The 17,632-nt window shown below is 36.4% G+C and overlaps 1 protein-coding gene across 1 annotated transcript in view; it reads left to right on the top strand.

The window, feature by feature from the left end:
* Positions 1–17,632, top strand: part of LOC148942506 (uncharacterized) — a 103,467-nt gene that overhangs the window by 33,011 nt on the left and 52,824 nt on the right. Inside the window, exon 3 of the mRNA XM_089102289.1 lies at positions 1,937–4,150. Coding sequence (XP_088958415.1) covers positions 1,937–4,150 — 2,214 coding nt within the window. The remainder of the gene's footprint in view (positions 1–1,936; positions 4,151–17,632) is intronic.

The raw sequence follows: 17,632 nt of genomic DNA, 5'->3' as shown, positions 1-17,632 counted from the left end.
AGTTTCTGTTCCTCTTAAGTTTGACTTGGTAATTTACAATGATAACCAAGTTTATTGTATTAGACCTAATCGTGTTTGTGGTAGTTTCTGTTCGTCTTAAATTTGGCTTGGTAATTTACTATGATAACCAAGGTTATTGCATTAGACCTACTCGTATTTGTAGTAGTTTCTGTTCCTCTTAAGTTTGACTTGGTAATTTACTATGATAACCAAGGTTTTTCTATTAGACCTACTCGTGTTTGTGGTAGTTTTTGTTCGTCTTAAGTTTGACTTGGTAATTTACTATGATAACTAAGGTTATTGTATTAGACCTACTCGTGTTTGAGGTAGTTTCTGTTCCTCTTGAGTTTGAATTGGTAATTTACTATGTAACCAAGGTTATTGTATTAGACCTACTCGTATTTGTGGTAGTTTCTGTTCCTCTTCAGTTTGACTTGGTAATTTACTATGACAACCAAGGTTATTGTATTAGACCTACTCGTGTTTGAGGTAGTTTCTATTCCTCTTGAGTTTGACTATGTAATTACAGTGATAACCAAGGTTATTGTATAGACTTACTCGTACTTGTGGTAGTTTCTGTTCTTCTTAAATTTGACTTGGTTATTTACTATGATTACCAAGGTTATTGTATTAGACCTACGCGTGTTTGTGGTAGTTTCTCTTCCTCTTAAGTTTGACTTGGTAATTTACTATGACAACCAAGGATATTGTATTAGACCTACTCGTGTTTGTAGTAGTTTCTGTTCCTCTTAAGTTTGACTTGGTAATTTACTATGATAACCAAGGTTTTTCTATTAGACCTACTCGTGTTTGTGGTAGTTTTTGTTCGTCTTAAGTTTGACTTGGTAATTTACTATGATAACCAAGGTTATTGTATTAGACCTACTCGTGTTTGAGGTAGTTTCTGTTCCTCTTGAGTTTGAATTGGTAATTTACTATGATAACCAAGGTTATTGTATTAGACCTACTCGTATTTGTGGTAGTTTCTGTTCCTCTTAAGTTTGACTTGGTAATTTACTATGATAACCAAGGTTATTGTATTAGACCTACTCGTATTTGTGGTAGTTTCTGTTCCTCTTAAGTTTGACTTGGTAATTTACCATGGTAACCAGGGTTACTGTATTAGACTTACTCGTGTTTGTCGTAATTTCTGTTCCTCTTAAATTTGACTTGATTTTTTATTGTAATTTCAGTTCGTTTTGGGTTTCATTTATTAATTGATTGTGAATTATGTTTGTTTTATGCTTGAATTACCATTTGACTTTCTTTCTGCTCCTCTTAGGCGCAATGTAGCTCTTTACTTTTCTTTGAACACATTCTTTGCTGAAAAAGGTTCTTTTTAATGAATATGATATGAAAGAGACGCATACTATGAGAATGACATTGCTTGTATTTAATGAAATTTTCATAGAAAGAATATCTTTCAAAAAAGAAAAATATGCTTCTTGTGAAGCTTATGTAATAGCCTATTTCGGAAGGATAGATGACCTTACTAGAATGCTAAGTACCTGTAAAATGGGAAGGCTATTATAAGATTCCCATTCCCTGAATATATTGTAGAAATGTATCTCTAATGCCTTAGCAAATAGGGCCTCAGTTTTCGTCAACTTCTTCCATAGCAGTGCCCCAGGCTGAATTGCTTATGTTAATACACTTGTAATGATTTGTTTTTACCTCGGTAATACCCAAAATATTTTTCTTTTTCTCTAGTAATATTCCTTCTTTATATTTTTCTCTTAAGTTTTTTTTATAGGATTTTATTAAAAAGACATTATGTAATATTTTTCCTTTCTTAACGCAACTGAGGCCTGTTGTGCTTCTTGTGCTGCTAGTATATTGAACTTGTATTCGATACATCTTAGATCCTTGATACTAGTTTTTTCTTTGAGGTCTACTTTAACCCCTCTCCGTTTGTCTAAATTTATTGTCTTTTAAGGTCTTAAAAATGAAGAGCTCCCAGAAGAAGGCCCATCTACCTCAAATTCAATTAGAGGCTACGTTTCCAACTTAGAAAGTCCTGAACGTCTCAAATGCAGAAAGAGCTTAGCGTCACTTACGCGTACCATTCCTAACCGAGATGCTGTAAAACCTGTCGTAATCCCCGTTGTAGATGAGACAAATGATGTCGCTCCGGCTAAACGGGATATTTTGATAACTCACTCAGAACTCCCAAGTATCTATTTCAGAGCAGATTGTGGTATCAGCTGTGACAGTCGGGCAGAAAGTAGAAGCAGTGAGACAAATAGTACTGGTATTGAAGGTTCGCGTCCTCTTGAATTGACCGGACAATTTAGTGAAATTCCAGATGAAGGTTTATCAAAATATGATATAACGTCTGATGTTAACTTGAGTAATGTTGCTGCTCCATCGTTTGTAGATTCTGAAAACATGTGCGGATCACCAAATCCTGATTTAAGCCGAACGAGTTCGATTCCCACTTTTGATTTTACAAAGTCGTTCTTTAAGGGTAGTAGCTTGTCAAGGAATATCGAAGATGACTGCGAAATAAAGGTTTCGACAAGTTTCTTGGAAGAGCGAATGTCGTGCCCGACTCAAACAGTTCCTATACTAAGAGCAGTGGGCGAAGGAGTTGATTCCAGTAAAAGGGATGATGGGCTTAGGATAGACACTGACAAAAGAGTCATTAGCAACAAAGCAGGTGCTGAATCATTTACAACTGAAGAGCATACTCCATCCTCTAAAAGAGGGGACAATCAGCTGCTACACGCACTGCCGAGTAGATTGCTTGTTGCAGACAAATGTAGCAAACAAGTTCAAACAACTAGCGTGTATGGCACAAAAACAGCCTATGAGATATTTCAACATGCGTGCAGTAATGATTGTTCTACAGTAGATACCATAACGACGTGTAATAATAAAAAAAATTGTGTTTCTCAATCACCAGAAAATATTAAGAAAGCAGTTATATCAACGTCCACAGCAAGAAAAGATAATAAAGCAACAAGGAAGTTCTCCAATCTTTCTGTGTCGAGTCTTCCGAGGAATAGTATGTCCGGATTTTCAATGCTTGAGATAACTAAGAGTGTACTCACATCACAGTATGTACAAGATCGAGCAGCATTGAGAATTAGTGAGGCTACAGAGGATAATTCTGAAGAGCCACAAACCTCCTCCAATATCGAAGGGAATTGTAGTGAAAGATGTGAAAGTTGGAATGCTGATGATTTTAAAAAGCTGTATGCCAATACAACTAATGCAGACACCCTAGAATTAATGAAAAGAGTTAAGAAACATGTATCTGGAAAGACTGGGGATGAGGAACGTAAAGCTGAAACCAAAAATAGAAATGAGGATCTAAGAGTCGATTCGATCCAGTACAGTGAGGCGTATGTCACACGTGACTCTGGTTTTACAAGTGACAAATTTGGTCCATCTCTGTCTGATGGAAGAAGTTCAAAATCAATATGCTGGGACAACAAAGGTCCTAAAACAGATCCATTAAATCGGCACTCCTCAATATGCTGGGACAACAAAGGTCCTAAAACAGATCCATTAAATCGGCACTCCTCTCGTGTTACACCAAAGCACCATAATTTAATCACACGATCCACAAGTCTTACCACTTCTTCATTACCGGCACCAGAATCAACCCTTTTCAATAAAACAGAGATGAGACCTCTTGAGATTAATAACACTGTCTTACAGGTTAATAAATCCGTCCTGTTCTGGGACTTAAACTTTGGGACTGATCTTCAGCAATGTGTCCTCGTCCGCAACCCCAACCAAAGAAATCTACTTGTCAAAGCCTATACTAAAGAATCAAAAGACTTTTTAATAAATGATGATATTCATTCACTTTTCTCTTTAAATTCATTAGAGACTAAGTCAGTGGCTATAAAATTTCAACCTGCAGAAGCTGGACTTAAGCAGGCTCAGCTGAATTTGAAACCTAAATCGGAGCAAAAAGCATCAATTGGATGTAAATTTACGTTGAACTTGATTGGCTTTTCTGGTGACGCAAATTTTGAACTTGAATCTGGAAATGAAAAGTGGGTTATCCATTACTCTTCTAGTAAATCTGAAACCAAGGCTATGTCTGAAGAAATTGCTAATGGCTGGTTTGAAACTAAGTTCTCTGTCAAGAATGTTGGATATGTTTCAGGATTTGTTGCTCTACTGCTATATAAAGGTAGAGATCTTTTTTTATTTTCAGTAGTATAAGCAGCGTTTGAAATTGTAGATTAACTTGTGAGAAAACTAAAATAGACAGTGTAATTCGGGTATTGCAAAAAATGATTCTATTAGCTGTCTAATTTTAAATTCAAATATTGGTATTTGGGTATGATTTATACCCCCTCGGCTTATGCTATGCTTTTGAAATTCCCCCCTCCTCGTTTTTTCTTTTTTCCAAAGTCCCTTGTGAAGCTTACCTTGAATGGATAACCTTAAAGTACCAGTGGCAGTGGAAATGAAGTCTGAGTGTTTATATTGTTTAGGTGGAAACTTAGACAGTCGTATCTTCTCGTTCTTCGGAAAGAAGAAGATATATTTTTTTTAAAATAATGTCTGAGACCACACTTGCTAATAATGATAAAAAGAAAAAATAGTAAAAAAGAGAAAAACGAGGATTATACAAGCCAGTGAAAAATGTAGACTTTTCTCCTTTTTTTAGTCCACATTTTTCACTGGCTTGTATAATCCTCGTTTCCCTCTTTTTTGCTATATATTTTTTTTTTATGGAAGCATCAGGTACTCAATTTTTAACAAAAGTCCTCCATGCGTAGTTTTTGCCAGTAGGTAGTGCCAATTTTAAAAACGAAACGAGGCGCAAAAAATTACAGTATTTACATTGTTTAGGTGGAAACTTAGACAGCCATACCTTCTCCTTCATTGGGAAGAAGAAGATATATATTTTTAAAGGAAGCATCAGGGACTCAATTTTTAACAAACGTCCGCCATGTGTAGTTTTTGTCAGTAGGTGATGCCAATTTTAAAAAGGAAACGAGGCCGAAAAAATCAGCAAAAAATTACAGTGTTTACATTGTTTAGGTGGAAACTTAGACAGCCATATCTTCTCCTTCTTCGAAAGGAAGAAGATATATATTTTTTTAAAGCAAGCATCAGGGACTCAATTTTTAACAAAAGTCCTCCGTGTGTAGTTTTTGTCCGTAAGTGGTGCCAATTTTAAAAAAGAAACGAGGCCGAAAAAATCAGCAAAAAAATTTAAAAACAAATTGCACTAAGCAGCTTAATAAGGTGTTGCTTTTATTTGAAGGAGGGGTTGTCTTGGGGAATCAGCAGTTTGAAATGTTCGAACTTTTAAAGACAAAAGCGTTGTCAAATTTAACTAATTATTTTTGCTCATTGATTTTCATGGTTTACGTGGCAAGGGTGACGAAAGTGTGGTACTACCCAAAAAACTTCACAATTTTGTGACAGCAAGAAGAAAAAATCGTAGAAAATAGCGGTTTTTAGATGTGGATAGACTTAAGATGGATTAATGGGTTAACACATGTTTTCATTTTATTGTCTTTAGTGCTTTTGTAATAATGATTTGTAGAAAATTCTTTAATTAGCATGAAAAATAAATATTTTCTGTTGTTTGTTATTGCCTCCTTCTCCTCTCCTCATTTTCTAAAACAAGTTTTATTGTAAAAATTTCTTAAAATGTTTCTCAATTTCTTTAAATAGCCTTTTTCATTTAAATAGCCTTTTTCATTCTTTAAATAGCGTTTTCATTAAAATTCTTTAAATAGCCTTTTTCAAAGGAAAGCTTTTTTCATTACTGGCTATTTCCAATTCTCGAATAGTTAATGTTCAGCTGTCGTAAAAGTTTTGCTCTTTACTAGACAGTCTACAGTGGACCCTCCATGTTCGACTAGGTCTATTTATTGCTGATTCAGGGGCAGATCCAAGGGATGGTTTTAGGAGGACGTACCCTTCTCCAGAAGGTCAATAGTTGTGCTAATTACAGGGGTGGAGGGGTAAAAACACCAACGAAAGAGCGTAAGTTTTGCTGGTGCACCCCCAGATATTGATTCCGTCACCGCCCTGTGCACTGTCCATATCAAAAGGTATTCCGTGGAGGTGCTTAGAACCAAAAGGTCCAAGTCCTTGCGTTGAGGAAGATTTTATCTCCTTTTAGTACGAGTTAACTACTAGATAGAGCTTTTTTTTTAATTTTTGCCAAGGAAAATTTTTCTTCTTAAATATATCCTGAACGATGCTTTTACTGACAACCATATCGTTAATTGACTGTCCATTGAATGAATTGAATATATCCTCAGGAGAATCTGTTCTCGAAATTACAGTTTTGCTAACTGGGGGGATTATCAGAATATGCTCAGAATTACTGGAATGATTTATTTTCTAATACATTTGTGTCTTTTTTTGTCTCTGTCTCCTGGAAAGCTCCTTTAGTCTTCTGACTGTCAAATTTATAAAAAAAAAATTATTAAAAAAAAAACTACTTAGAAATAAAAAAAGGGGGAAAATTCTCTTTATACTTAAAAGCGAAATGAAACTTAGATTTTGTACTTTTTAGATAAATTAACAAAATGTTTTCAGTCCGTCAGTTCATCAAAGAAAATCAGATTTAAAGATATGGATAGACTTAGTCGAAAGTGATTAGAGGGTAACTAACCCCCCTATCACGCCCACCTTTTCCCCAGACGCATCTGATCAAAATTGTGAGATAGCCATTTTGTTCAAGGTTGTTGAAAATTTGGGAAATTAGGTCTTTGAGTATGACAAGATCATATATAATGATAAGACATTGACAAGATATTATAATGATAGGGAAACGCAGAGTTTACTTGTAAAACGCCTTGATACTCGAACCTGCTTTTAATTACCTTGAAACTTCCCACAGAAAAAAAACCAAGCACAATTTGATTTTTTCTTTCTTTTTACTGGGTTAAAATTTCACACAGGAACAATTCAGGCTTTGAAAAGAGTGTGATTTTGGCTCCCTTTCGGACATACTCAAGGAATAATACGACTGGCTTTCAAAAATAAGACACAGACCAATGAAATCAAGCCACAATTTTTTTTACCACTCTATTAGAGAGAAGTAGCGTCTCTTTTACCCTTTACTATAAAAGCTAATGGTATAGCTAATATAACAAAATATAAATAAATACAGCTAATATAATATAGAATATAAATAAGCTAATATAAAATATAAATAAAGCTAATGGCAAAAGCTGACAGGTAATGGTATAAATACGTTAGTTTGAAGTGTTTTAAACCACAATTTTCTAACTAAGACTTTCAGCATAAACACTTGTTTTTTTTTTCTGTGGATGACCACGTAGGATTATCATAAGTGCACTTTAGTTCTTTTTCTTCAGTTGGGTTAGGATCTCCTTTACATTGCCATTTGATTTTTAAATAAATAAATAACGATTTTATTTTCAAGCGCCATAAAAACGGTCATGCCGATCAGCGGCAGTTTTGTCATAATAAGACACTAAACATATAAAACATATGAAAATCACAGCCATAGCCATCGTCATGCAAAGATATACATTGATTTGAGATATCACAGATTCAAACTAAACAGAGTCAAGCGAATAAAACGAATAATAAACTAAAGAAAATAAATAAATACGATTACTGACGAGAGGGTGCAGAATTAAAAATCTTGACGAACGAGGGAACAAAACTACTTGCGTACCGCATATGCCGTGCTGGTACCGGCTGAATTGTATGTAGTCTATCGGTTGAGCTCCATTTCCCGGGAGCCTTTGGTGCGAAGGGAGATGCTCAGGGGGAGGATTTCACGAAGCCGCGGATTTTCCAAAATACCGACACCAAATTTAAAACACAATTCATCACGGCGTGTCGATAGAGTTTTAAATGAAAATTGTTTCAAAAGGAAGAAATAACGGACTTTGGGAGGTTTCGACACTACCAGAATACTGGATCCTTTCCAGGCGGTCCTTCTGGTCCGAAGTCAGGCCGTAATGCCACTCAGCTTGGTGGGATAAACTCGCCATTATTCTGTCTGGCTCACAAGAAACACTTCACCCAGCTCCAGCACGGATAGATCCTCAACGAATTTAAAGCGATCCGGCTCATCATTTCCCAACTCATTAACCATAACGAAAAAAAGTAGAGGGCCTAAAATTGTTCCCTGGGGAACTCCACAGTAAATTGGCTGGGGATCAGAATAGGCTGATTTATACTTAGTTTTTTTTTACTTCTGCCTGAAAGAAAATTTGATTTAAATAAGTCCAGATGTGACAAAATGTTCTATACACGAGGGCCGTTCAAAAATACCTGGAATTTCTGTGAGTCTACATCGAAGAGTCAATCCGATCAAAAATATATGCTAATGCTATCTTTTGTGAATATAATCTTTAATAAACAAAAAGAAAACACAAAACTAACATTCATAAAAAGATAAAAAAGAACTAGAAATAAAAATGAAACGTGTGAATGGAATAAAGAAGAAAGAAGAGATAACGAGGAATTTACAAACCCTATTTTTCTTCAAAAGCTGCCCATAACAGCAGCCGTTTTCTAGCCGTTTTCAGATAACATCAGCCGTATTCTATCCGTTTTCAGATAACAGCAGCCGTTTTCTAGTAGTCTAAAGGAAATTTTCTAGTATTCTACAGGAATTGTACTTGCAGACTTTTTTTCGGTGACAGAAAAAGCTGTTTCTGGAGCTTATTATATGGAAACTGCGAGGAATTGAGAGCAGGATTGGCTAAAAAAAAAAGCGTCTAAGCAAGGCTAATCATTGAAGGTTCTTCCATTCTGATAACGCCCCAGCGCATTCTGCACACATTACAAAAAGTTTTGAGATATCTTCGGTGGGAATTGCTGCCATATTCGCCTTTTGGTCCAGATCTATCTCCATCTGACTTTTTTATTCCTAAAATCAAGTTGGAGTTGGAAAGCTTCTATTTAAACGAAACTGATGAAGTAAAATACAGCACCATAAGGGGCTGTCTAATAAGATACGGGGCTGTATCCATTTCAATAACACTAGTGAAGCAAAAGACACAGCAAAAACATGGCTCATGAGGGGGTGTCAAAATTTCTTCAAAAATGGTCTTAAAAGATGGAAGTACTGTCTGGGGAAGTGAAAACGAGGGCCGGAAAACAGGTTGGGTTTTACAAAACATAGATATAAAACAGATTTAAGCTATACATGCATAAAAGAAAAAAAAATCGGTGAGTTGAGGATCCTGAGTTAAAAAGATCAAGCTATGTAAGAACTGTAAGGAGCATCGCGGCTCAATTGTAACCGAAACTAAAAAACAGAGTTTTGATAACAATAAATACACCAAAAGAATTAAATTTTAAGCTGATGCCAAATATATCAAGTTCATGAAGTATACTGTTACCTATCAAAAGTTACAACCTGGAAAATTTGCTCAATTTTTGAGAAGGAGGGGAGCACACCAGGGGCATAAAATGGGTCCCCTTTTATGGTCTTAAAAGATGGAAGCACTGTCTGGGTAAGTGCATCAATCTTAACGAAAGTTATGCTGAAAATTGATCCATTACAATAAAAAAATGAATGAGAAATCACAAAATGCCGTGTATTTTTGAATGTTCTTTATAAGAATTTCAATCTTTGGATGACTAATGTATGGAGACAAAGATTATAGGGACTGATAAGATAGAAAACCTTAGCCCTTTAACACAATTGTAACAAGTTTCCTTCAATACACGTAAGTCCTTTAACGTAAGTTACAAGAACCAGAGTTATTGGTACCCCTATCTATGCGGCGTTACCCGAAAAACCTAAAAAATTCTAGACAAGCTCAATTTCAATTTACCAAAATTTTGATTTCAATTGAGTCTAAATTTATTTCAATCCAACTTTAAATTTGCTGACTGTTGATTGGCTCTGTTTAACTTTCATTTTACTATTGAAAAAGGAGAAGTACATTGTGATTATGGGAAAACTTTAATTAGACTCTGTTTATAAGTAAGGTCAGGGCCGTATCTTGGGGTGGGGCAAAAGGGGGCAAGTCCCTGATGTGGTAAAACAAGCTAGAGAGCAAATTATAAAGAATAACTTCCCGAATGGAGGCCTAATTCAACATTTGAAATTATCTAATTACAATACCCAAGTGTACTGAAGGGCATAGTTACATGTTTTTAATAGCCTCTGCCCTTTCCCTCCTGTTTACCGTTAAGGGGGGTACACTTGGTAGATCACCCTGTTAATAATTTTAAGAGTTTTCCGGGGCATCAATTCACGAAAATGAAGGGAGGCAACGAATTTTGCTGTTTTTTTTAATGAATACACAAAATAAGTATTTTTTGAAATCTGTTCCAGATTCCAGATATATGTTCCGAAATATGTTCCAGAATGCGTTTCTAATGACACAGTGGCGCTTTTATGTCGTTTAATCAGTTGTTATATCAGTCATACTTACGTCATGACTCCATGTTGAACCTGTTTTGGAATAAAAGTGGTAAGCTACAGAAACCAAAATTAATGTTCCCAATAAACCTTAGCAAAATCATAGCTTTGCCTTCATTTTTGTTTAATTTAGATTTAACACTTAAAAGACGTATTACGATGTTAACCTGTGTTTTTTGGGGGTTTCGGGGGGGGGAGGTACCTAGGTTAGGTTAGGTTACGTATTTAATATATGCTATGCTTATATTAGAAGTTTTTAGACGAATAAAAGTTTTTCTAAGTTCTAAAAGGCCGTTGTAATTGATATATTGACTAGTCTTAGTTGACGGATAAAGATTGTCTTGAAAGGAAAGGAGAGACAATAGGGAGAAAAATAATTAAAGAAAGAATAATAAGGGAAAGGGAGGCAATAAGAACTCAAAACGAGCAGAAATTAACATAAGTTGGGCTCAAAACCCCTATGACTTCCGAATGCCAGAACTTGATTTGCACTTTACTGAAAAAAACAACAAATGAATGTGCATTGTCCATTTAATATACATATACTGATATTTAGTAATCAAAATGTTAATATTATTTGATTTATTAAATTTATAAAAGTAAAATCATTTATATTTTTGTCAGTAAAGTGCAAATTATGTTCTGGCCTTGGGAAGGCATAGGGGTTTTGAGCCCAACTTATGTTGATTACTGCTCGTTTTGAGTTTGACTCGGTTATTTATTGTAATTTCTGTTCGTTTTGGGTTTCATTTATTTATCGAAGCTGATTTGTGATAGTTTCACGCTTGGTAGATTTTTTGATATTTTGGCTCATTTTCTGTTTAATGGAGTTCTTTACTTTTCTTTGAAAAACTATTCTGTGGAAAAAGTTTTTTTAACTAATTTTTGTTCATTTTATATTGAAATAGTCTTTTCAGGAAAAAAGAAAATATACTTTAAATCTTTTCGTTTTTTAGGACTTTATAGTTTGGCCTGCTATTTATATGCTAGAGAAAATTTTTCAACAATTTTTAACAACATAAACCCTTTTAAAAATCTGGACGTAAATAGTAGTATTTAATTTAGTTTCATACCTCCTCTAGTTCGCCTGAAGTGGAAAACTTGATACTATTCGCCAAAAAATCTGTTTATTTTCTTTGATCGCTTGGATACACTTACGCTAGTTTGATTTGGTTAAATTTTAAGAGCAGAAGTAGCCCAGAAAGTTTGAACATAATATCCTCAGTCATTCTTGGGATACTGCTGAGATACCTTATTGGGAATTAGCGTTAACACAGCGCATTTTGATTTAATCTTAAGGCAACATTTAGTTTTTAAACATAATGGGCAAATGGGAGGGTGGGCGTGGCAGGGGGATTAGTTGCCTTCCCATCACTTTCGACAATTAAAAAGGGCATCAGCCCTTTCTATTTTCAATCGAATGAGCCCTTTTCGAAGTTCCCAGGACAACTCCTTCGATACGAAGTACCCTGGTCTAAGCAACAACAACAACAAAAATAAAACATTATACCCACATCGATCTTTACTACAAAAATGTCAAGCCTTCCAATCACTTTCGACTTTTAAAAAGGGCATTAGGCCTTTCCATTTCAAATTGAATGAGCCCTTTTTGAGTTTCTACAACAACGCTTTCTATAAACACCTTATAAGCCCCCAGAGCATAAATCACAGCCCTTACCATAAGGGCTGTGAGAGTGGTTGTCATCCTCTAAGACATAATTTCCAGAACTTTAAACTAAGTTAAACAAAATAGCTATCTCAAAATTTTGATTGGATATGTTTGGGGAAATGGTGGACGTGAGAGGGGCGGTAGTCGCTCTCCAATCACTTTCAGCTATTAAAAATGGCACTAACCCTTTCAATTTCCAATCAAAGGACCCCTTTTGAAGTTTCTACGACAACGCTTTCAATAAAAACCTTATATGCCCTCAGGGCATAAATTACAACCCCTGCCCTGAGGGCTGGAGGGGGGGGGTTGTCATCTCCAAAGACCTAATTTTCAGAACTTTCTACTACGCTGAACAAAATGGCTATCTGAAAATTTTGATTGGATGTGTTTGGGGGAATGTTGGACGTGAGAGGGGGGTTAGTTACCCCCAAATCACTTTTGACAATTAAAAAGGGCATTAGCCCTCTCAATTTCCAATTAAATGAGCCCCTCTTGAAGTTTTTACGACAACTCTATCTATAAAAACCTTATATGTCCCCAGGGCATAACTTACAACCTTTGTCCTAGGGGCCCTGAGGGAATTGCCATCCTTAAATCCATAATTTCCAGAACTTTCAACTGAGTTGAACAAAATGGTTATCTGTAAACTTTGATTGAATGTTTTTGGGGAAATGGTGGGCGTGAGAGGGAGGTTAATAACTCTCCAATCACTTTCGACTATTAAAAAGGGCAATTTCAATTTCCAATCAAATGAGCCCTTCTTGAAATTTCTACAACAACTTTCTATATAGACCTCCCCCAGGGCATAACTTACAAACCTTGCACTGAGGGCTCTGAGGGGGGCTATCATCCTAAAATACCTAATTTCCAGAACCTTCAACTACGTTGAATAAAATGGATATCTTCAAATATTGATTGGATGTGTTTGGGAAAATGGTGGGCGTGAGACAGGGGTTAGTTGCCCTTCAATCACTCTCGACTATTAAAAAGGGTTCTAGCCCTTTCAATGTCTAGTTAAATGGGTCTTTTTTGAAGTTTTTAAGAAAACGCTTTCTATAAGAACCTTATATACTCCTAGGACATTACTTAAAATCCTTGCACAAAGGGCTGTAGGGGAGTTTCCTCCTCAAAAATATATTTTGTATCTGGAAATCAACTACGCTGAAGAAAATAGCAATCTTAAAGTTCTGATTAGATGTGTTTGTGGACATGGTGGGCATGGAAGGGCTGTTGGTTGCCTTCCAATCACTTTCGACTATTGAAAAGGGCACAAGCAACTCCAATTTCCAAATGAATGAGCCCTTTTCGAAGTTTCTACGACAACTTCTTCAATACGAAGTGCCCTGGTCTAAAGGAAAAAAAAAAGATAAAATAATACATTGTGCCAACATCGTTCTTATATGCCCCCAGGGCATAACTTAAAACCCTTACCCTGAGGGTTGTGGGGGAGTGTTCTCCTCAAAAACATATTTTCTATCTGGAAATCAACTACGCTGAACAGAATGGCTATCTCAAAATTTTGATTGGATATTTTTGGAGAATTGGTGGGCGTAGATGGGATGTTAGTTGCCATTCAATCGCTTTAGACCATTGAAATGGGCACAAGCCACTCCAATTTCCAATTGAATGAGCCCTTTTCAAGGATTCTACGATAACTTCTTCGATACGAAGTGCCCTGCTCTAAAGGAAAAAAAAACAATAAATAATACGTTGTGCCAACATCGTTATTATATGCCGCCAGGGCATAACTTAAAACCCTTACCCTGAGGGTTGTGGGGGAGTGTTCTCCTCAAAAACATATTTTCTATCTGGAAATCAACTACGCTGAACAAAAGGGCCATCTCAAAATTTAAATTGGATGTGTTTGGGGAAATGGTGGATGTTGAAGGGCTGTTAGTTGCCTTCCAATCACTTTCGACTATTAAAAAGGGCAAAAGCCACTCCAATTTCCAATCGAATGAGCCCTTTTCGAAGTTTCTACGACAACTCCTTCGATATGAAGTGCCCTGGTATGAAAAATAAATAAATAAATAATACATTGTGTCAACATCGTTCTTTACTTAGGCAGCGCGATTGCGCTGCCTATCATAGGCAGTGCGCTAGCGCTGCCTAAGTAAAGAACGATGTGGGCACAATGTGTTTTTTTTTTTCTTCAGCCGGGTACTTTGTATCGAAGGAGTTGTCATAGAAACTTCGAAAAGGACTCATTCGATTGGAAATTGGAGTGGCTATTGCCCTTTTTAAGTCTCGAAAGGTATGGGCGAGCATCTAGCCCCATTCCACCCCCACGTCAAGACGTTCCCCCAACCCATCCCCACCACCTTTTGTAATAGCTATTTTGCTCACTGTTGTTGTGTCCCAGATATAAAACCTGTTATTGAGGAGGACCCCCTCCCACATCCCTCGGGGCAAGGGTTTTAAGTTATGCTCTGAGGGCATATAAGAACGATGTTGGCACAATGTACTATGTATTATTTGTTCCCTTTGGAACAAGGCAGTTCATATGGAAAGGGTCGTCGTAGAAACTTCAAAAGGGGCTCATTCGATTGGAAATTGAGATTTCGAGTGCCCTTTTTAATAGTCGAGCCCTTTTAATTGCCTCAGGGCAAGGGTTTTAAGTTATGCCCTGGGGGCTGATAAGGTTTTTATAGAAGGCGTTGTCGTAGAAACTTCAAAACAGGCTCATTCGATTGGAAATTCAAAGGGCTAGTACCCTTTTTAATAGTCGAAAGTGATTGGAGGTTAACTTGCCCCCCCCCCCCCCCCAACGCCCATCGTTCCCCCAAACACATCCAATCAAAATTTTGAGATAGCCATTTGTTTCAGCGTAGTTGATTTCCAGATAGAAAATATGTTTTTGAGGAGAATCCCGAAACTTGGCGATAAACTTAGAAAAATTTTAAATAAACATAATCTCTCTGTTTCTTTCAGAACCGAACAAAAGGTTGAACATTTTTTTTAACTCAGGAAAGGATAAAACAGACCCTGTACTGGGTAGTGGTGTCTACAGAATCCCGTGTTCTTGTGGAAAATTTTACATTGGTAGAACCCATCAACAACTAGGTGAACGTTTGCATGATCACAAAATTTCAATAGATCAGTCCCTGAGATTAAAAAATAACAATGACAACTTTGATTCGGCATTGGCTTCGCATATTTTCGTAAACCCGACCCATCTAGTTCTGTTTGACGAGGCAACTTTAATATCAACTGTTAATGGCGTACCACAAACTTTTAAGGAGGTAATTGAAATAAAAAAATATATGAAACAAAATTTAGCAATAAATAGAGATACTGGAGATATTTCATTAAGCCCAATTTACGACAGTTTAATCTTGAAGGACTCAATCAATATTTTCACCCGAAAAAACTTAAAAGAACATATTTGCATATCTAATGAAAACCGAAATTGTAGACCAGCCAAAATTAATGCAAGACGAAAGATCCTTACGCAATCATCTTGGTAAATTTCATTTTCATTTATTCCTGCCTGGTTTTTTATTCAGTGTCTATTCTGTCTTTGTACAGGAAACTTCGAAAGGTTCGATTCTCGTTTTTTTTTCTTGTCTTTTTTGTTTTTGTTTAGCACTGAGGACGACTTGGTGGAGGTCCTTGTCGAAATATTTGCTTATATTTTGTCTTCTTCATGGTTCGCTGGCTGACAAAATCCTCGTTTTTTCACCCTTTTTGATTTTATTTTTCATTTTGTTACTTTCTCTCTTCTCTGAGTTTCGTTTGTCATTTTATTAGTAGAAAGTGATTGGAGGGCAATTAGCCCCCCCCCCCCACGCCCATCATTTCCCCAAACACATCCAGTCAAAATTTTGAGATAGCCATTTTGTTCGGCATAGTTGATTTCCAAATAGAAAATATGTTTTTGAGGAGGATACTGATATTTAGTAATCAAAATGTTAATATTATTTGATTTATTACGGTTAATAAAAGTAAAAACATTTAAATATCAGTATATGTATATTAAACTGATAATGCACATTCATTTGTATTTTTTCAGTAAAGTGCAAATTTTGTTCTGGCCTTGGGAAGGCATAGGGGTTTTGCGCCCAACCTATGTTAATTTCTGCTCGTTTTGAGTTTGACTCGGTTATTTATTCTAATTTCTGTTCGGTTTGGGATGCATTTATTTATTAATGCTGATTTGTGGAAGTTTCACGCTTGGTAGATTATTTGATTTTGTTTTTGCTCTTTTTTGTTTAATGAAGTTCTTTAGTTTTCTTTGAAAAACTTATTTTGTGGAAAAAGTTTTTTTTAGTTAATGATTAAGACAAGGCGAAGTTGTTCTCCGTAATTGTGTATAAGCTTCTTAAGATATAGACGCCATATGACTGTGTTGCAGTATTCATAGCGATGATCACTCTGATTCTTGAATTTATGCATTCAAAATTTAGATCAAACGTTTAAGGCAAATTGATGAATTTGTAAAATTGGCAACATAAAATGCAACACTAGTAGAAATAGCCTATATTAAAGCCTGTACCCGTTTAATAACCACCGGTGGTGTATGTGCGTACTAAATTGTATGTGCGTAATAAATGCCCTTAGGGCATAACTTAAAACCCATGTCCCGAGGGTTGTGTGGGAGTTTCCTTCTCAAAATATATTTTCTATCTGGAAATCAACTTCGCTGAACAAAATGGCTATCTCAAAATTTTGATTGGATGTGTTTCGGGCAATGACGGGCGGGGGGGGGGGGCTAGTTTCCCTCCAATCACTTTCAACAATCAAGAATGGCACTCGGCTTTTGATTTTCCAATCGAATGAGCCCTTTTTGAAGTTTCTGCGACAACGCCTTCTATAAAAACTTTATATGCCCCCAGGGCATAACTTAAAACCCTTGCCCTGAGGGTTTTGGGGGAATGTCCTCCTCAAAACGATATTTTCTATCTGGAAATCAACTACGCTGAATAAAATTGCTATCTCAAAATTTTGATTGGATGTGTTTGGGGGAATGCTGGGCCTGGGGGGGGGGGCTAGTTGCCCTCAAATCAGTTTCGACTATTAAAAAGGGTACTAGTCCTTCGAATTTCCAATCGAATGAGTCTGTTTTTAAGTTTCTATGACAACGCCTTCTATAAAAACCTTATATGCCCCTAAGGCAAAACTTAAAACCCTTGCCCCGAGGGTTGTGGGGGAGTGTCCTACTCAAAAATATATTTTCTCTCTGGAAATCAACTACGCTGAACAAAATGGTTGTCTCAAAATTTTTATTGGATGTGTTTCGGGGAATGATGGGCGTGGGGGGGGGGGCTAGTTGACCTCCAATCACTTTCGACTATTAAAAAGGGCACTAGAACTCTCAATTTCCAATCTTATGAGCCCCTTTTGAAGTTTCTACGACGACCCCTTCCATATGAAGTGTCCTGCTCTAAAGGAAAAAATAATTCATAGTACATTGTGCCAACATCGTTCTTATATGCCCTCAGGGAATAACTTAAAACTCTTGCCCCGAGGGTTGTGTTGGATTGTCCTCCTCAAAAATATATTTTCTATCTGGAAATCAACTGCGCTGAACAAAATGGCTATCTTAAAATTTTGATTGGATGTGTTTGGGGGAATGATGGACGTGGGGGGGAGTAGTTGCCTTCCAATCACTT

This window comes from Artemia sp. Qi Xiang Cuo, chromosome 16 (genome assembly GCF_049724085.1).
Source record: "Artemia sp. Qi Xiang Cuo chromosome 16, ASM4972408v1, whole genome shotgun sequence".
In the NCBI taxonomy this organism is placed as follows: Eukaryota; Metazoa; Arthropoda; class Branchiopoda; order Anostraca; family Artemiidae; genus Artemia; species Artemia sp. Qi Xiang Cuo.
Note: the sequence above shows the minus strand (reverse complement) of the source record. Positions and strands in the feature narration are given on the sequence as shown.